The sequence below is a fragment of the Emys orbicularis genome, chromosome 1 (genome assembly GCF_028017835.1).
Source record: "Emys orbicularis isolate rEmyOrb1 chromosome 1, rEmyOrb1.hap1, whole genome shotgun sequence".
Taxonomy (NCBI): Eukaryota; Metazoa; Chordata; order Testudines; family Emydidae; genus Emys; species Emys orbicularis.
Window position 1 is genome coordinate 46,906,362 of NC_088683.1, and position 21,382 is coordinate 46,927,743.

Consider the following 21,382-nt stretch of genomic DNA (forward strand, 5'->3'; position numbering starts at 1 on the left):
TAACTCCAGACAGCTACTGGTCGGTCGCAAACCAGTTTGGAATGGGGAACGGTACAATCACAGATTCGCGTATTTCCTGTCTGGTGTGCTGTGCAGCGAGTGCTGCACTTCAGGATAGCTATACTGCATGGTGATGGGGGTTGAGTGCAGAGGGTAAGGGTTGTGGCTTTCAGGGCTGGGTGATGAAGATACTGGTGTTGGAGGCAGTGGGTGGCGTGAAGAACATGGAAGTTGGGGAAAGTTTGTTGGAGGTGACAGTGGGGCACAACGGAAAGAGTTTTGGGACAAGGGCTGTAAGGGGGGGGGGGGTGGCGTTTGCGGTACTGCTCCTCTTTCTGCATGGCTACCAGCTCCTGGATAGCGTCTGATTGGCGCTCCGGGATGCTTATGAGCCGATCAGTGCTTTGCTGCCAGTGCGCGTTGCTTTGCTGCCGGTGCGCTGCGTTTTCCTGGCGGATCCTGCTTTCTCTCTTCCTCCAGTTCTGTGCTTTCTCATTCTCTTTAATAGATTGCCGCATCACTTCTTGCAGCATGTCTCCTTTGCTTTTTCGCGGTCTCTTCCTGAGTCTTTGCAGTCTCTGAGCAGGCGATAAGAGGGATGGCTGAGGTCTCAAGGTTGATGCAGCTGTATAGGCAAAATGCAACATTTAACAGAGGCAGCATTGTTTATACCAGACAGAGTAATGATTCCCCCCGCGCTTAAGGAGTAGAAAACACACAGGGTATACACAATAGCATAATTTTCCCATCCGAAACAGAGCGCACACATCCCACGGGAGCCTCAAAATGGTGAGTAAGGGGGACTGATTGTTTCAGGGCTGCACTGTCCTTTGGGTTTCTGTGCCTTGGGGAGAACCAACAGCTTCAGGGGGCACCTACACTGAACACTGTCCCAACATTTTCCACAGGAGTTCGTCCTGGACGATATCTCGCTGCTGAGGGTGACCTGGGAAGCAAGGGAGGGTCTTCTACTGCAATGCGGCTTCTGCCCTGGCCCATATGCAGCTTGCCTGTGTGCAGCAATGGTCCCCCCGCCCCTCGCGGCACAGTGGCGTGGATATGTTAGCCTGGCTGGGACAAGGACCACGGTGGCTCTCCTGATAAACCTGCGCAAGCGCATTGCACGCGTTCTGGATGAGACATTCGAGGAGATTACCGAGGCCGATTACCGCGATGTGATAAACCACATCAATGCACTATTCCGCATCTAGGCATGCATGTCTAACCCTCCTCTCCCAAAGAGCCCGCACCGAAAAAATTCCTTCCCGAAAAAAAAAACCGCTTACCGGGAACCTGCTCTTCTGTTTTGTCCTCCACCAAGTACCGGTCGCTGCGACTGGCCACCTTCCTCCTGGCTCGAGAAGAGCTCCTGGCTGCATGGCTTCAGGGATTCCGCGGTGTCTCCATCCGGCCCACCACCATCACTCCCGTTTTCCTCCTCCTCCTCCCCCCACACCGGCTCTGAAATGTCCATGGTGGTGCTTGGAGTGGAGGTGGGGTTAACCCCAAGTATCGCATCCAGCTCTTTGTAGAATCGGCAGGTCGCGGTGGGAGCACCCGAGCGGCTGTTTGCAAAGCGGGCTTTGCGGTAGGCACTCCGCAGCTCCTTCACTTTAATCCTGCACTGCAGGGCGTCCCAGTCATGGCCCCTTTCCATCATGCCCTTTGATACCTTCCCGAAGGTATCGTAATTCCTACGGCTGGAGCGCAGCTGGGACTGGACAGCTTCCTCCCCCCAAACACTGATGAGGTCCAACAACTCGCCATTGCTCCATGCTGGGGCTCGCTTGGCGCGTGGAGGCATGGTCACCTGGAAAGATTTGCTGATAGCACTCGACGCCACGCCGGACTGAGCAAACAGGAAGGGGATTTTTAAAATTCCCGGGGAATGTAAAGGGTGGGTCACATGGTTGTTTACCTGAGGCCAGGGCAGTAGAGTTTGAACTGATGACCAGAGTGGCTAGAACAGGCATTGTGGGATACTGCCGAATACTTCTGGAGGCCATTCACAGCGCATTGGGCGGCCACACTGGCGCCGCAGCGCTGCAGCGGCAGCGCAATACTCGCTATTCCTCTCGGGGAGGTGGAGTACATGCAGCGCTGCAACCACGGAGATACAGCACTGCAGCAAATGCCTTGCCAGTGTGGACGGGGAGTGAGTTACAGCGCTGGGGGCGGCTTTACAGCGCTGTAACTCGCAAGTGTAGCCAAGGCCTAAAACTCTGGAACTGAAAGGCACAACAATTTGAAGTGGCTCCTTACTCTGGAATAGAATGCAGTGCAGATAGGAGGGTGGAGTGGGAGGAAACAGCAACCAGTAACCCCACCCTCCAAATGTAGTTTCTTGTAACAGCTGCAACCCCTCAATCCTTTGTTTCAGAGCAGCAGCTGTGTTAGTCTGTATCCGCAAAAAGAACAGCAGTACTTGTGGCACCTTAGAGACTAACAAATTTATTTGAGCATAAGCTTTCGTGGGCTACAGCCCACTTCATCGGATGCATAGAATGGAACATATAGTGAGGAGATATATATACATACAGAGAACATGAAAAGGTGGGAGTTGCCCAACCAACTCTAAGACGCTAATTAATTAAGATGAACTGTTGTCAGCAGGAGAAAAAAAACTTTTGTAGTGATAATCAAGATAGCCCATTTAAGACAGTTTGACAAGAAGCTGTGAGGATACTTAACATGGGGAAATAGATTCAATATGTGTAATGGTTCAGCCATTCCCAGTCTCTATTTAAGCCTAAATTGATTGTATCTAGTTTGCATATCAATTCAAGTTTTGACGCTTTTCTGTTGCAAAATTGCCACCTTTAAATCTGTTACTGAATGGCCAGAGAGGTTGAAGTGTTCTCCTACTGGTATTTGAATGTTATGATTCCTGATGTCAGATTTGTGTCCGTTTATTCTTTTGCATAGAGACTGTCCGGCTTGGCCAATGTACATGGCAGAGGGGCATTGCTGGCACATGATGGCATATATCACATTGGTAGTGTGCAGCTGAATGAGCCCCTGATGGTGTGGCTGATGTGATTAGGTCCTATAATGGTGTCACTTGAATAGATATGTAAAAAGCAACAGAGAGTCCTGTGGCACCTTTAAGACTAACAGATGTATTGGAGCATAAGCTCTCGTGGGTGAATACCCACTTCGTCAGACGCAACGCAGACGTCTGACGAAGTGGGTATTCACCCACGAAAGCTTATGCTCCAATACATCTGTTAGTCTTAAAGGTGCCACGGGACTCTCTGTTGCTTTTTACATATCTATTCAAGACTAACACGGCTACCCCTCTGATACTTGAATAGATATGTGGACAGAGTTGGCATCGGGCTTTGTTGCAAGGATAGGTTCCTGGATTAGTGTTTTTGTTCTGTGGTGTGTGGTTGCTGTTGAGTATTTGCTTCAGGTTGGGGGGCTGTCAGTAAGAGAGGACAGGTCTGTCTCCCAAGATCTGAGAGAGTGAGGGATCATCTTTCAGGATAGGTTGTAGATCTTTGATGATGCGCTGGAGAGATTTTAGTTGGGGGCTGAAGGTAACGGCTAGTGGCGTTCTGTTATTTTCTTTGTTGTGCCTGTCTTGTAGTAGGTGACTTCTGGGTACTCTTCTGGCTCTGTCAATCTGTTTTTTCACTTCAGCAGGTGGGTATTGTAGTTTTAAGAATGCTTGATAGAGATCTTGTAGGTGTTTGTCTCTGTCTGAGGGATAGGAGCAAATGTGGTTGTATCTTAGAGCTTGGCTGTAGATAATGAATCGTGTGGAGTGTCCTGGATGGAAGCTGGAGGCATGTAGGTAAGTATAGCGGTCAGTAGGTTTCCGGTATAGGGTGGTGTTTGTGACCATCACTTATTAGCACAGTAGTGTCAAGGAAATGGACCGCTTGTGTGAATTGGTCTAGGCTGAGGTTGATGGTGGGATGGAAATTGTTGAAATCATGGTGGAATTCCTCAAGGGCTTCTTTTCCATGGGTCCAGATGATGAAGATGTTATCAATGTAGCGCAAGTAGAGTAGGGGCATTAGGGGACGAGAGCTAAGGAAGCGTTGTTCTAAGTCAGCCATGTTGTATGGCTGACTTAGAACAACGCTTCCTTAGCTCTCGTCCCCTAATGCCCCTACTCTACTTGCGCTACATTGATAACATCTTCATCATCTGGACCCATGGAAAAGAAGCCCTTGAGGAATTCCACCATGATTTCAACAATTTCTGGGGTGGCAGTGGCGCGCAGCAGGGCTAAGAGAGGCTCCCTCCCTGCCTGCCCGCCCGCCTGCCCTGGCCCCGCGTAGGGTGACCAGAGGCCCCTTTTTTATAGGGACAGTCCTGATATTTGGGGCTTTGTCTTATATAGGCACCTATTACCCCCCACTCCCTGTCCCGATTTTTCACACTTGCTATCTGGTCACCCTAGCCCCGCGCTGCGCTGCTCCTGGAAGCAGCCGGCACCACGTCCCTGCAGCCCCTGGGGGGTGGGGAGGTAGAGGTCTCAGCGTTCTGCCCTCGCCTGTCGGTACCTCCCCCGAAGCTCCCATTAGCCGTGGTTCCCCGTTCCCGGCCAATGGGAGCTGGGGGGGGGGGGAGTGCCTGCAGGTGAGGGCAGTGCACTGAGCCCTCTGTCCCCTCCTCTCCCTCTCCCTCTCCCTCTCTTTCCCCCCCCCCCTCTCCGGGCCACAGGGACGTGGTGCCGGCCGCTTTCTGGGCCATGTGGGCCGGATCCAAAGCCCTGACGAGCTGTAGTTTGCCCACCCCTGCCCTGGTCAGTACCAGAAACAGCAATTCACAAAGTCACTGGTGGAATTGACTGAGTACCTCTTTTCTGTTTTTCTTTTTAACAAGCAGCTCATGTTCTGCTAGTTCAGTCAGAATTTTCTGAATCAATTTAACAAAGTATTCCCCTCCTCTTGGTTTTTATTGTCTACTAATTCACAGCTTTATGTACAGGAATATTATTGTCATCCTACTGAATCAGCATGGCAGACTATCTGACCTTTGTTTGAGGTTAACATCAGGTAGGCCTTGGAAAAAATTTACCTAGTCACCTACTGGCAGGAGAGCTAAATCTACCAACCTACAGGCCAATATGAGATGTTAAAAATCCAGTGAGATCCAGGGAGAGCAGTCTAGTGTGATCAAAAGCCAGCCCCACCATACCTGTCAGGTGTCCCAGATGATATAGTACATTCTGCATTTTGAGGCCTCCCTATTTCACAGCAATACCAAATTGGGAGATGGTGGGGAAGAGAGACTCACTTTCCAAATACCATTTGGTTTATGGACGAGTTAGGGTTGCCAGGTATCTGGATTTCGAGGAAAGTCTGGTTTTAAGAGGACCTGTATAGTCTCCGATCAGAAGTATTGACCAGACACCAAAAGTCCGGTTACCGCAATTCTGTTGTCCTCCCCATCCCCCAGCCAGCCCGAGGTCTCTTTAGCTCTTGAGCGCTAGCTTAGGAAATTCCAGTAGTGGTAAAAAATGATGAGGACAGTCATACAGAGCAATCTGGATTGCTTGATAAGCTGGGCCCGTTCAAACAAAAATGTTGTAATATGACCAAATATAAGGTCATATAAAGAATGCATGTTATACCTACTGTATGTGGGTCAGTATTCTGGAAAGCAGTGACTCTGAAAAGGATTTATGGGTCATAGTGGACAAGCAACTTAGCAAGAGCTTTCAATGTGGTGCTATGGCAAAAAGGGACTGTTGTAATCCTTGGATGTAACTATAAACAGTGGAGAAGTGAGTAGCAGTAGGGAGGTGATTTTACCTCTGTATATGGCATTGGTGAGACTGATACTAGAATACTGTGTACAATTCTGGTGTCAACATTTTTAAAAAGAATGTTAAAAAATTGGAGAGGTGTGCAGAAAAGAAAAATGTTTTGAGGGCTGGAAAAAATGCATTGCACTGAGAGACTTAAATTAAATCAGTTCGCAGAACATTTGAGAGATGACTTGATTATGGAGTGTAAGTATGTTCTTGAGCAGAAAATACCAGGTACTAAAGGGCTCTGTACTCTGGTGGAGAAAGACATAACACAGACCAATGGCTGGAAGTGAAAGCCAGACAAATGCTAACTAAAAATAGGGCACACATTTCTAACAGTGAGGGTGCCTGCCTCACCATTGGAACAAACTAGCAGGGGAGGTAGACATTGCTTGATGCCTTCAAATCAAGGCTGGATACCTTTCTGGCAGATATGCTTTAGCTAGATACAAATTATGCTTTAGTCAAACACAAGTGGGCTCGGTGCACGGGTATCTGGGTGAAATTGTATGATCTGTGTTCTACAGGACTTGATGATCTAATAAGTCCCTTCTGGCCTTAAAAAATCTGTGAGATGAATACATTTGGGAACAAAGATGAACTGAAGAGAGAGGATCTGAGACAGAAGTCAGAGGGGGAGCAAGTTCAATGCTCTGGATAGGGCCCACTACATTTGTTGACCTGCAATATATAATGCATTCATAAAACAAAACAAAACAAGGCTCACCAATATCTCAGATATAGACAGGAGTTAATAAAAAACAGAATTCTTCCAAACTAAAATCAGTCTGCTGCTATGTAAGTAGCTAATACAAAGAATGTGTGGTCTATGCAATTAGTAACCATTGCTCAGACCAGTGAGCAGATGTGCTGCTGTAAAACATTTGTGTAAATAGTAAGCTTGTGTGGCTCGTGTTTTTAGTGCTTTGAAATTGCATTTGTTAAGCAATTTTTTGTCAAATGGGAAAAAAGGGGGAAATGTATACTGCAAGCTGTTTGTACATCCTGCCAGCATGAAAACTATTCAGGGTGCAGAATTTTGTTTGGTTCCATTCTACTATGATGCCTCCTCTGGGAAGATAGAAGGATGTGAACGTTATACTAAAATAGCCCTTTAAACCAACTTTTAAATGCCCAAAACTCAGCTTGCGCTAACATAAAATTGCTCCCTATTTTTAACAGTTTGTCTAACTTAGAGCTGAACTGTAAACTGAACTGTATGACTGTAGGATTGGCAGAATATAGCAGAACCCCAGAGTTAAGAACTAACTGGTCAACCACACACCTCATTTGGAACCAGAGGTATGCAATCATGCAGCAGCAGCAGACAAAAAAAACAAACCCAAAACAAATTCAGTACAGTACTGTGTTAAACATAAACTACTTTAAATCCCCCCCCCTTTTTAAAGAAATTGTTGACAAGGCAAGGAAACTGTTCTCTGCTTGTTTCATTTAAATTAAGCTGGTTAAAAGCAGCATTTTTCTTCTGCGTAGTAAAGTGTCAAAGCCGTATTAAGTCAATGTTCAGCTGTAAACTTCTGAAAAAACAACCATGACGTTTTGTTCAGAGTTAGGAACATTTCAGAGTTACGAACAACCTGAGGTGTTTGTAACGTTGAGGTTCTACTGTATTGAGGGTGAGGGATTCTGTATTTAGATGCATACTGAGGTAAAGTAAGTGTGGGTGGGTGGTGGTGGTGGGGATTCTCAGGAGGATTCTCAGTTGCCTACACCCATAGTGATCTCCTATAGCAGGGGTCGGCAACGTTTGGCACGCGGCTCGCCAGGGTAAGCACCCTAGCGGGCCGGGCCAGTTTATTTACCTGCTGACGCGGCAGGTTCGGCCGATCGCGGCCCCCATTGGCCGCGGTTCGCCGTCCTGGGCCAATGGGGGCTGCGGGAAGCTGCGGCCAGCACATCCTAGTGGGGGCCGCGATCGGCCGAACCTGCCGCGTCAGCAGGTAAATAAACTGGCCCGGCCCGCTAGGGTGCTTACCCTGGCGAGCCGCGTGCCAAACGTTGCCGACCCCTACAGTGTCAGTGTGCTTGCTCATGGCCAGTTGCTTGTCATCCTCTGGACATTTTGTATAGCTTGTGATGCATCTGCTAGGAAAGTTTCACTCTTAATGTAAGCAGTGAACATTTAGCACCAAATTCCTCTTTACTCTTGAAAGTGCCTGTTGATATTTTAAGGTCTTTTTCTTTGTGTGGAGGGAAGGAGGGTTTCTCAGGTCTTTCAATTTTTTCCTCTCATTTACTGTCCTCACTACTAACCCTTACTCCCATAAAACTTTAAGCAGTATATCATAGTCACCCTATCTATGGCAGAGAAGGGCTGGACATGGGTCTCTGAACTCAACAGTGCTACTTCGAACACAAGCCAAAAGAAGTTGCTTGAATAATAGAGAGTTCTCCCTCTCCCAGGAGTTGAACATCAGGCTTATGTAGGGTTGAGAGAGTTTTCTGAACGATGTAGAGCAAAGAGTAACAAGTGCTAGAGACGAATAACAGGATTTTTTCACTGTTGTAGCATTCAAGAGCACAGAGTCTCAGGGATGTTGTGGTACTGTTGTATACAGCTGTTTCACAAAGCCTTGTATTAAGCATCAACCATTCATTTACACAATCTTTTCCATATACTCAGGCTCCCTCCCCATTTGGGGTGAATCTGCCAGAATCACCACCCAACTAAAACAGGTTTGTCATCCTGTACAATACTGCTTTTTCTCACTAGCATTTACATTTAGCAAAAGGGAAATTGAGCAGATTTCCTTTTATCTAAAGGAGATATTGGTTACAGGCTACATTATTGGTTTGAGTATCTTGTGCATTTTAAGGTAACCTCTAGAGGTCTGCTCAGGCCTGATTTTTAACCCTGATCCAAGCTCGAGAGGGTCGAGTCATTTTCCGACTACAGATGTCAGGTTCTTGTCACGTTGGAAAACAACTGATCCCCTTGGGCTCGGGTTGGCTCTTCTCCTTCCTGTGAGGTTGGTATGGCCGCAGTTGCGTGCACTGCTTCTGCTGTGGTGTGTATGTGTGTGTGCTGCGGGATGAGGCTCTGTGATTTCTTGGTGCACGCGTTCCCCAGCAAACACAGCACAGTGTGGTGGCGGTATCCAGCAGGAGCAGGTCAAGATGCGCCATCACCATAGTCCAGGGGAGGAGAGCCAACCTGTGCCTTCGGAAGTCGAATGTTTTCCAAACCAACGTGAACTTGACACTTGTATAGTAACTTGAATCTGAGTTTCTTATGCATTATTAAATGGTAAGAAATGAGCAAGTGAAATAGTAAATAGCTCAATAGCCTAATCTTTTCCTGCTAAGCTTCCAGGCAGAATCTAATTTCAGCCCAGTGAAAAACGTGAAAACGTTTTCACACCAAAGGTACGGAAGTACATATTACAGTGGTTCTTAAGAGCCTCTGAGGCCTTATCAATAAGTATTAGAGAATGCGGTCTCCTTTGTTCCAGTGTTCACCCAAATGCTTCCTAAATTACTTACCCAGTGTCACAAAAGCCAAAACTTTAACACTTTGACTAAACCTAGATACCTCTGGCCTGATTTCTTTTCAGTGGATCAGGGTCCTGAACCTCTCATTGGGTTCTGAGCAGGTGCTCAGAATCTCTAAGCATCTTAGTTTGAAAATTTTAGAAGTTTCTGTGGTAGTTTTGCCATTTAAAAATTGGGGATAATACTTAACCATCCTCACAGGACTGTTTGAGGCTTAGTGCAAGTAATGTCTGTGAAATGCTTGGAGATCTTCAGTTGGAAGGTGCTATGGAAGTGCATTTTATTTTTCCAGTAACTGAAAGATAATCTGTGCAATAACAAAAATTTATTTAGAAACACTCCATTTGGTGTGAATGTTTTATAAATGTTGCAGATGATTTCTAAAATACCTTTTTAGATTAGAATTAGCTTGTCACTGTAGAAATGCTGAAGTTCCAGCTGAGGCAGTACTTTCAGTCTAATCCCCTATTTTCAGATACTTGTAACTTTCCAGAAAAGTTATCTCTGGAATTTAAATTTCTCAATCTTATGAGCCCTTGTGTGCATGCATGCATGCATGTTAATTTAGTAAAATTATCTTCGTTGTTTGAGCATATCAAAATGTATACCTTTTCACATTCCATTTTTTGATAACTTTATCTCAAACTTGCATATCATATGTAGTCCTCAGTTAAGCATGCTTACAGATGGGGGCAGAGGGGGGAGGGGAAGGAGTTCTTTTGCTTACCTTCTTGCATTAATCTGAATAAGCTACTGTGTATCCCCATGTATCATACACCAATACACCTTCAGTAAATAATCATTGAGTTATTAGTCAGACAATTTTTTCTACTTGCAGGGGTTGAGTGGGAAGGTTGGCTCATTGCTCCTTCCTCATATCCCCCCGTAGAGCTTTTGAGCTCCACAGGATAGAGCAGGGGTCCGCAATCTTTCAGAAGTGGTGTGCCGAGTCTTCATTTATTCACTGTAATTTAAGGTTTCGCGTGCCAGTAATACATTTTAACATTTTTAGAAGGTCTCTTTCTATAAGTCTATAATATATAACTAAACTATTGCTGTATGTAAAGTAAATAAGGTTGTTAAAATGTTGAAGAAGCTTCATTTAAAAAATTAAAATGCAGATCTTATCAGTTTAGTGTGATCCTTGCCCTTGCTTTTCCTTGCTGAGTTTTCCAATGTCTGGCACATATTTGGATGCTTTAAGCTGCACACAGGCTTCTTAGTGATCAGTTGTTAACTGGCTCTGAGAGGGACAGAGAACATATTTCATGTGTGAAAATACCTGTTCTCACAGGTATGTGGATCCAAATGCTGAAAGCATTGCAAACGCAATTTTCTTCAAACAGTTAAATTTCACTGGCAGAGACATCCAGCAGGTCAGAATAGAGGCCCCATGATCTCTCTCCGTAGCTTCAAGTGCACTCCGCAGATCTCCAAACTTTGATGCCCACAATTCTGAGCTTTTTAACTGAATAAGCTGCATTTCGAAATCTTCAACACCCATCCACTGAAATACAGACAAATCCAAGTCGCTTTCATTGAACTTTTCAGGTTTAATTAGAAAAGAAAGCATTGGGCCAAATCGCTGGAAATCTTGAAATCTGTCAGAAAATTCTGATTCCAGTTCTTGCATGTACATTCTAATCTCAACATCAAACGCAGTCTGCTGTTCCACTTGGTGTGATAGCGATGTAAGAGGACTTTAAAATATCCGAGTACAGTGGCGCTGGAACAATTTTTAAGGTGGGGGTGCTGAGCTGTACCCCCTCTTGCCCCTTTCTGCACCCCTCACTGTCCCAGGCTGGGGCCGGTGGGACACAGCTGGGGGAGGCTGCAGAGCCCCCCCGACCGGTGGCTGGGACCCCCGGCCGGCAGCAGAGCCCCCCCGACCGGTGGCTGGGACCTGGGGCCGGTGGGCAGAACCCGGGCTGGCAGCCAGTACCCCAGGCCTGCTGCGGAGCCCCTGGGACTGGTGGCCAGGACCCGGGCAGTGTGAGTGCCTCTGAAAATCAGCTTGTATGCCGCCTTTGGCACGTGTGCCATAGGTTGTCTACCCCTGGGAGAGAGGCTCTATCTTCTTCTGAGCACTGTTCTTGGAGTGCCCTTTTAAGCACCAACTTTCTACAGCACTTGCCATCTGTAAATTTAACTAATAAAATGCATATAGGTGAATAGATTTATCAAGGTACATACCTTCTTTCTTCTTACATTTCAGACATCATTACTTTGATGAAGGAAAGCGGAGTTTTTTGTGCACAGACTTTGCAATGTGGTCATTAACTATTTTTTACTATAATCTAGAGAGAAAATCCTCAAAAGTTTGACATGCCACACTTCAATAAAACATAATCTTGGTACAAAAGGTCACTAGCAATTTGAAAGAGTGCAGATGGGGTTTTTTGTGTGTGCACTCTCCATGTTGTATGTTTACATTTGTACCATACAAATTGAACACCTTCAAGAAAACAAGGGACATCATCCGGTTTCCTTGGTAATTGATTGAGAGTATAATGTGTCATATCAAAACAGGCTAAAAATGAGGTGAGTTTATGAAGGATTTAGTAAAGTTCAGAAACGAATGATTAGAATAACAAAACATTCAGGTAGCTTGCTTTATACTTGAGTGACAAATGAGAGCAGTGCATCAGAAATCAATCCAATATACTCTTTCACTGTGAGCACTAAGAAATCAAGGCTTGATGCTAACTATAACGGGTTAACTATTAAGTGATCAGCAAAATCTTCATTAGCACTACTAGTTTGGAAACCCTGAATATTTCTATGATGGAATTAATAAACAAAACAGTAGTAAAATTGCTTATTTGCCTCTAGTTCTAATTTTTGTGCCTTCTATCTTCTCCTTTTAGGTGGTTTGTTTAGTGCAATAGTGCTGTTGACTGACTGACTGACAAGACTAAACATGAGGGTAGCAGGTAAGAAAAACAGTCACTAGGATCAGATTGATGTGACTTTTAAAACAAGCCATATACTGCATTAATGAGTAAAGGATAATTGTGATGTTTTTTATTAATATCAAACTTCTGAAAGAAGCATGGCAGCGTTAATTTAATGGAAACAGTATTGCTTTGCTATTTCACTACCTTTTTAGCTGTCTGTGACGCATGGCATTAAGCAATCATGAATGGCAGAAAAAAATGATGAATGTTTATTTTCTCCATACCAGTAACATCCAGCTTCCCTGAAGGTCGAAAAGAAGAAGCAAATGTGAATTTGGTCTTTCTCTGAGTTTCTTGGTGTAACCCTGGCTTTCAGCTTTTTATGTGTAGTTCATTCAATTATTGTATATGCATTTCAGTTACTAAACTGGAATTTTTGCAGGGGAGGAGGTTCAAGTTTATTGGAAGAAAACATTTTGTCTAATAAAATGGCTAAATGTTTATCTGCTACTTTCAGCCAAAATAACTCTTCCTACAGTCCAGTCTTTGTTTTTTAGTACCCTTGGTATGAGAGACATCTCAAAAGAATGCAGAAAATACTCCATACATCACTAAATTTAAAGTGTATTTAGCACCTTCCACATCAGATGTCTTATGGATCTTTTTATATATCTTTCAATCTTTGAAACAAGTATCAGTTGTTCTAATCGTAGTGCAAAATAACACCAAAGAAATACCAGTCATTGTAGTAAATAACACCAAAGAAGTGATATACGCATTAGAAATTCAGGAAACCTAACAAATGTATACAGTGACGTTTAGTACAATAGGAAGAAATGGCATTTGAAATTTTTCAGGACTTGAAGATATGTCTTTGATGTAAATGTTATGAGTGTTCTTGGTATTTTTAAGGCAAAGGTCAGTAAGATGAAGGAATGAGAAATGGGTAACTGTTCCAAAACAGAGAGAAGGGAAGCAGGAAACATCAAAGAAAATTCAATAGTGTGTTGCGCCTGTATCACAAGTAAACAATTTCAAGGCATTCCGTTGCGATGTAATTTGTACTGTTGTGTTGCAGGAGGAATGTGAGTGTGTGCTAGTTAATAGTCTGACAAACGGTTAGACTTTTCAGCAATGTGATTCATACATGAACTTAGTAACAGTTACTTCAGAGTAACCCAGGACATTAAAGTTAACATTATTAAGGCTGTGATAGAGAAATAGTACATGGAACATACATTTTTATTAACTGTATTATGTATGCTTACATTTGAACTTAGTTCAAACAGACTCCCCATTGGGGGTCTGGTGAAAGTCTATTTTATGCTGCAGTAGGAGTGGGCAGATTTTGGTAAGACTGGGAAATGCTCTGTTTTCTGGAAAGTGAATCAGGTCACCAGTGGTGGTTGTCTCCTTCCTATAATCCTCCCCATTTCATTCCCTGCTGTCAGCCCTGCCAAGATCTCACAATCAGGGCAGAACCTGGTAAAATTTATATATATAATCTTATGTTGACATTTTTTAGCTATAGTGAGCAAGTACTTTAGTGAAGTGCTTTTAGTTCAAAGAAGGGCTCTCTTAAAAATGTCTTTTCTTTTTTATAGAAAGAGCCCATACAATTCCATGGGAGGGCTTAGAATTCTGTGGTGTTTCTTTGGTGCTGGTACTGTCTGCCCTCTTTTTCTTTCCTGTTCTATATATAACAAAACATGCAACATCTGTCTAATTTACGATATGTCATGTTCCAAAATCTACTTTTTTTGTAGATGTGACCCTGAAAAATAAAATCAAACCACTGTATAACCTAAAAATAACCTCCAAGAAAGAAGTAATAAATTACATCTAAGACTTTGAGAAAGTATATAGATAAAATGTCAAATAGATGCAAATATTAGCATTAAAATACTTTCAGACAACTGTTTTAAGTTTTGAAATTGCTTTGAGTTTACCAAGAGTATTAATTATGGTTAAGGCTGCGAGTCAGTCACAGAGGTCGCGGATTCCGTGACTTTCTAGTCCGAGCAGCTTGGATGTCCCTGGGCCAGCCACACCGGCCACTGCCGGGGCAGTCTTGGGCCACCACCACCCCCCAGCATCTGTGGTGGTCCGTGGGCCTCCGCTCCCTGCCCTGGAGCACCAGCTTAGGGTTGCCAATTTTGGTTGGACGTATTCCTGGAGATTTAATCACATGACATAATCTTTAATTCCTGGAGACTCCAGGCCAATCCTGGAGGGTTGGCAACTCTACACCAGCAGCGGTCCCGGGCCACCTCCTGCCCTGGAGCTCCCTCCAGAGCACCCATGGTGCCCCTGGGGTCTCCCCTCCAGACCACACAAGGTTTAGTCAGGGGTATATAGTACAAGTCATGGAGAGGTCATGGGCCATGAATTTTTGTTTATTGCGTGTGACCTGTCCATGACTTCTGCTAAAAATACCCATGAGTAAAACGTAGCCTTAACTATAGTTTTGTCAAATAAAATTATTGTAGGCATATAGCCCCCCAATTGTCCCCCACCCAGCTCCCTACCTCAAACCCCCTGATTCCTCCCCACCCAGTTTAGGGTTACTATATTTCAAGTTCCCAGATAGAGGACACTGCCAGGGGTATTTGGGGGGGTACTGGATGGGTATTTGGGCAGGTGCTGCAGGGATGTGTGAGTACTGGGAGGGAGTATTTGGGGGGTGCTGGCAGGGATATTTGAAGGGGTACTGTTAGGGGTACCTGCAGCCTCACGCTCGAAGTGGGGCGCAGTGTTGCTCCCTGTCACTGGCAGAGCAGCTGGCACAGGGCCATGACACCGCACCAGTCCAACAGTCAGTGCCTCGCTGTGGGCCTCTCCCCCTCCCCAGGGCGGGTAGCCAGGGCCTGGCTCTGTCACCCCTCCTGACTGGGCTCTGAGGCCCCATGGCAGGGCAGACCGCCCAGCCGAGAGGCGCTTCACAGCTCTACTTTCCTGGTGGGCCAGGCGGCCCAGCTTGGGCCCTCCTCCTCTGATCGCCTGCCACCTCCCTACCCACCCCTCCCAGAGAGGCTCCTGCTGCCTCACTCGCTGAGCCCAGATGCCAGCATTTGCTCATTCGCCCACATGGCCACTCGTCCCACCCCTGCACTGCTGCTGGGTGGCGGAGGACAGAGCTGGTGGAGCTGCGCTTGCACCACTCAGGGACACACTGTGCACTGCAGCCCAGCCTCGCCCAGCCACTCCCTGCTAGGGGGCCCTGTGCTGGAGAGCAGGCACGGCTCCAGCCCCGGCTCGGCTTCAGCTCGTTTGATCTTTGCAGTCCACTCAGAACTGTCTGGCAGTCCCGATTTGGCCAGCATTCGCCTATTGACTATCCCGATCTAGCATATATATTGTTCTGTAAATGCCAGTGTGATTCCAACACACTATTGGTAAACTGTGAGATGTGAATTGGTGTCCCACCCCAGGGTGGAAGACAGCAGTCAGAGGTACACCTTGACAGTAGGAAGCTTCACTTTTGATTTATTTCTCATGTACATTCTTTTTGTTTACTTTATTCCACAGTTTGTTTGTAACATATTTCTGGCAGAATTGTAATAGCTTTATTTAACACAGTTCACTGGATTTCTCATGTTTATTCTCGCAGTTTATTTTTTGTGTTTAAAGCTGATACATATCAATTATAAAATATAAATAGATGCTGAAAACTTTTTTCTGTGGTTCTGAATAGGTGCTGTAAAGTTGGTGGTAGCTGTCTCAATATTTCTACTGACATTTTATGTCATATCTCAAGTATTTGAAATAAAAATGGATACAAACTTAGGAAGCCTGTTTGGTAAGTGATGTCTTCTAACTGTTCTCCCCACACAAATCTGATTGACCTTGTATATAGCTTGAGTAAGTACTACACGCTCTTTCCATGGTGAGCCTGGCATGGTCATGCTCCAGAAGAATGCATGTTTTTAAGAATATACTTTTATGTTCTGCACTAAAAGGTAAAATATTAATATTTACAAATTTTAATGTGAATATTTTAGCTTAAAAAGTTCACATTCAAAATATACACAAGATTTTATCCATGCACAGATCATGTTTAATAGTATTTGTGATTTTAGTCAAATGTTCTTTAGACTGTAAGTATAACAAGAATGCACAGTGTGATTGTAGTCATCGTGTTGGTCCCAGGATGTTTGAGAGACAAGGTGGGTTAGGTAATATCTTTTATTAGACCAACTTCTGAATATGTGCTAAGTACTTGTGCTAAACCATAAGGTAAGTAGGGGTAGTCTATTATTTTTTGTCAAGTTCCAAATTTCTTGGTCAAGGTCCAGACTCCAGAAAAAAAATAATAAAAAAAAGTAACAATAATAAGTAAATAAAAAGATTTCAGGGTCTGTTCAAAAGCATCTGGTGGTCCGAATTTGGCCTGTGATCTGCCTATTTACTACCCCTGTGCTACCCCACCTCATCTCTCTGGTATAACAAGTGGGCATCCAAGATAAACTGTAGAGGTGCTGCATAGACATTTCAGAATTTACTTATTTGCATTCCTTGTCCTTAGTATTAACATAAAGTGCACATACTGGATGTAGTATACCAACACACATACAGTGATCAAACTGTGTCAAGTGTGCATGTTGTTTTTCTGATCTCCGTATAGATTCATAATTTCAAGGCCAGAAGGGACTATGTTGATCATCTAGTCCAGTATTTCCCAAACTTGGGACGCCGCTTGTGTAGGGAGAGCCCCTGGCGGGCCGGGCCGGTTTGTTTACCTGCCGCATCCGCAGGTCCGGCCGATCGCGGCTCCCACTGGCTGCGGTTCGCTGCTCCAGGCCAATAGGAGCTGCTGGAAGCGGTGTGGGCCGAGGGATGTGCTGGCCGCCGCTTCCAGCAGCTCCCATTGGCCTGGAGCAGCGAACCGCAGCCAGTGGGAGCCGCGATCGGCCGGACCTGCGGACGCGGCAGGTAAACAAACCGGCCCGGCCCGCCAGGGGCTTTCCCCACACAAGTGGCATCCCAAGTTTGGGAAACACTGATCTAGTCTGATCTGCACATCGCAGGCCACAGAACTCACCCACCCACTATTGCAATAGACCCGTAACCTCTGGCTGAGTTACTGAACTCCTCAAATCATGGTTTAAAGACTTCAAGTAAATAGGTCAATGGTGGATTCTCTAACTTTTGGGTAGCTTAAAAACCAGGCTCCAAATTTTGAAAAGTGCCTTCTGATTATGGGAGCCCAGCTTTAGACACCTACACCCTGAATTTTTTTCAGAGGGATTGAGCATCTACAACTCCAGGGACCTCTGGGAGCTCAACATCTCTATTACCAGATCCTCTGTATCTAAAATTGGCCAACCAAAACTTGAAGCACAGAATGTTAGACTGCATTTCAAAATTTGGCCCCTTAATTTGTGTCTTACTGTAAATGTTTGTGCTTTATATTTGAATATGATGGTGGGAGGTATTAAATGGAGTATCATAAACAATCAAGCTTATTTTTATAGATCTGCAAAAGACTAAATTAATGGGATTATAAACATTTTACTACCAATGAAATATCATTGTAACTAAAGCTTTTAAAAAACTTTCTTCTGTGTTTTAGCTAGATCAGCTTTGGAGGCAGCTGCACACCGTAAGTATTTTCATATGCCACAGTTACTGCAGTGTGTATTTACTTTTGTCTGTGTATACAATATTGCTGTGACTCTTAAATACTGACTCTCACTTTGATGTAGAAATTGCCACCTGCACATAAAAATGCAATGAGAATAGCTTCAGAAGTAGAAGATTGTTTCACATCTTACCAGAGAATTGCATTTGTTAGATCAGCATGTGTCAGAATAGATATTTTAATGGTTTGTGATATTGTACCTAATTAATTTTACTGTTACATGTACAGTATTTAAGATACAGTTCCAGGTGTGTATTGATCAGTATTATCTTTGTGCTCTTTTGGTCAAGTACAAGATAGGGTATGTGGGAAATAAATTTTTACTTTTATTCCAGGATAGAGACAGATTACACTAACTGGCATTATTTATTTATTTATTTATTAATCGAAGTAAAAATAAGTTTCTTATGACGGATATATGATGCGGCTCTTGAGTATTAATACATTTTGAAGAGGGTTCCCGATAGCCCTTAAAAAGATGATCACACTGTTCCTTGAAAATCTTCTGTCCCAGCTTTTAAGTAGAGCCCTGCACGGATACAAATTTATATCCGCAGATGCGGATATCTGTGGATATAAATTGATATCCGCGGAACCGCAGGACTCTCCCGGGAACCACAGCTGCAAAAGGAACAGACTGTGGGGCTGCTGCTCCCAGAAGCCAGTGGCCCGCGTTGGCAGCTCCTCTGGTGCAGCTGTACCACCCCCAGCCCTGTCCTCCGGCCTGGCTATACAGACCCCAGACAGGAGACGCAGTCATGCAAACAGCTGTGTGGAAGGGACAGGGGCAAGGCTCGGAGTGGTGCTGCCGGCGCGGGGTGCTGGCTCCTGGGAGCGGCAGCCCCACGTTCTGCTCCTTTCGCAGCTGCAGTTTCCTGGAGAGCCCTGCAGTTCTGCAGATACCAATTTATATCCGCATAGGGATCTACTTTTAAGCACTTGATTCAAGATGTCTTTGTTACATTATTTAAGCAAGGAGAAAAGTTGTATTTGTTCATGTGTCACAGGACTGGCATCTGGTAGATGTAAGTTCTGTTTCTGCCTCTGCTGCAAAATTCTGATGTGACTTCAGGCAAGTCATTTAGGGAATGATCCAAAGCCCACAGAAGTTAATGGAGAGATTCTTGTTGATTTTAGTGGGTTTTGGATCAGGTCCATAATTTTTCTATATCTGTTTCTCCATTTATAAAAAGGAGATACGCACCTACTTCACAAGTGAGATTAAATGAATGTTGTGAAGTGCTTTCTCCCAGAATTGAGTATACAGACTGAGTTATGCACTGTTGTCACCATGTTGGCCCCAGAATATTAGAGAAACAAGGTTGTTGAGGTAATATCCTTTATTGACCAACTTCTGTTGGTGAGAGAGACAAGCTTTTGAGCTTACAAACTGCTCTTCTTCAGTTCTAAGCTCTGTGTAAGCTCATAAACTTGTCTGTCTCGCCAACAGAAGTTGGTCCAATAAAGGATGTTACCTCACCCACCTTGTGTCTCTATATAGTCTGAGATAATTTGTGACTTGCCTCCACCTTTTCCTTAATTTGACTAATATTTGTTGATTTACTGTCATATCTAAATCATATTTATTTTCTTTCTAAAGCTACAAAACCACCCAGATATAAATGTGGGATTTCAAAAGCTTGTCCTGAAAAGCACTTCGCCTTCAAAATGGCAAGTGGAGCAGCCAACGTAGTTGGACCAAAAATTTGTGTGGAAGATAATGTGTAAGTATTTGCTTATCTGTCAGATTATCTGTATGTATCTTTTAAAAATCTATTTTGGATAATTGCTCAGTCAGAATCTCTTGAATTCAGACTATAATGTATTGATTGTTTTGCTGAAGTAAATAGAACATCTTGTGGTTTACTCTTAGTTTAATATGCAAACAAATATCTGAACTGGTACAAACACACTTTTTTCATGTACTTTTGACACTCACTAGCTGTATGTCGGATTGTACTGTGAAATTGTTATGGTTTGCAAAATACTTTTTTAAACTCCATCAGGCCAATGACAGATAAAATATATTTTTAGCCTTTCTTTAAAAGAGCCCTGCCAGGGTAAAAAGACATATTTTAATAATAAAAAGGTAATTAAATTTTGTTGATATCTTAGGTTATCTTAGGACAGAGAACTCTTTAATGTTTTTAGGGAAGTAAATACTAATAGGAACTGTGTAATCATGGGAGACTTTAACTTCCCTGATATAGATTGGGGAACAAATGCTAGTAACAATAATAGGGCTCAGATTTTCCTAGACGTGATAGCTGATGAATTCCTTCATCAAGTAGTTGCTGAACCGACGAGGGGGGATGCTATTTTAGATTTGGTTTTGGTGAGTAGTGAGGACCTCGTTGAGGAAATGGTTGTAGGGGACAACCTTGGCTCGAGTGATCATGAGCTGATTCGGTTTAAACTAAATGGAAGGATTAACAGAATTAAATCGGAGACTAAGGTTTACGATTTCAAAAGGGCTAACTTTAATAAATTAAGGCAACTAGTTAGGGAAGTGGATTGGACTAACATATTTAAGGATCTAAAGGCGGAAGGCGCCTGGGATTATTTCAAGTTGAAGTTGCAGGAGCTGTCGGAGGCCTGTATCCCAAGAAGGGGAAAATGGTTCGTAGACAGGAGATTTAGACCGAGCTGGATGAGCGAGTGTCTCAGAGGGGTGATTAAGAAAAAGCAGAGAGCGTACAAGGAGTGGAAGATGGGAGGGATCAGCAAAGAAACCTACCTTATTGAGGTCAGAGCATGTAGAGATGGAGTGAGAAAGGCCAAAAGCTGTGTAGAGATGGACCTTGCGAGGGGAATTAAAACCAATAGTAAGAGGTTTTATAGCCATATAAATAGGAAGAAAACAAAGAAAGAAGAAGTGGGACCACTGAAGACTGTAGATGGAGTGGAGATTAAGGATAATCTAGGCATGGCACAATATCTAAACGAATATTTTGCATCGGTCTTTAATGAGGCTAATGAAGGGCTTAGGAATAGTGGCAGCGTGACGGATGGGAATATAGGAGGGGGGATTGACGTTACCGTATCCGAGGTAGAAGCCAAACTCGAACAGCTTAACGGGTCTAAATCGGGCGGACCGGATGATCTTCATCCGAGAATATTAAAGGAACTGGCACGAGAAATTGCAAACCCGTTAGCGATAATTTTTAATGAATCTGTAAAATCAGGGGTGGTACCGTTTGACTGGAGAATAGCTAGTGTGGTTCCTATTTTCAAGAAGGGGAAAAAAAGTGACCCGGGTAACTACAGGCCTGTTAGTTTAACATCTGTAATATGCAAGGTCTTGGAAAAAATTTTGAAGGAGAAAGTAGTTAAGGACCTTGAGGTCAATGGCAATTGGGACAAATTACAACATGGTTTTACGAAAGGTAGATCGTGCCAAACCAACCTGATCTCCTTCTTTGAGAAAGTAACAGATTTTTTAGATAAAGGAAATGCGGTGGATCTAATGTACCTCGATTTCAGTAAAGCGTTTGATACGGTACCGCATGAGGAATTATTGGTTAAATTGGAAAAAATGGGGATCGATATGAAAATCCAGAG

At 44.0% G+C, this 21,382-nt stretch overlaps 1 protein-coding gene across 1 annotated transcript in view; it reads left to right on the top strand.

The window, feature by feature from the left end:
• Nucleotides 1-21,382, top strand: part of FAM3C (FAM3 metabolism regulating signaling molecule C) — a 60,987-nt gene that overhangs the window by 9,456 nt on the left and 30,149 nt on the right. The window contains exons 2-5 of the mRNA XM_065408331.1: nucleotides 12,151-12,216; nucleotides 15,875-15,979; nucleotides 17,753-17,782; nucleotides 19,422-19,545. Of these exons, the coding sequence (XP_065264403.1) occupies nucleotides 12,204-12,216; nucleotides 15,875-15,979; nucleotides 17,753-17,782; nucleotides 19,422-19,545 (272 nt within the window). The 5' untranslated portion in view covers nucleotides 12,151-12,203. The remainder of the gene's footprint in view (nucleotides 1-12,150; nucleotides 12,217-15,874; nucleotides 15,980-17,752; nucleotides 17,783-19,421; nucleotides 19,546-21,382) is intronic.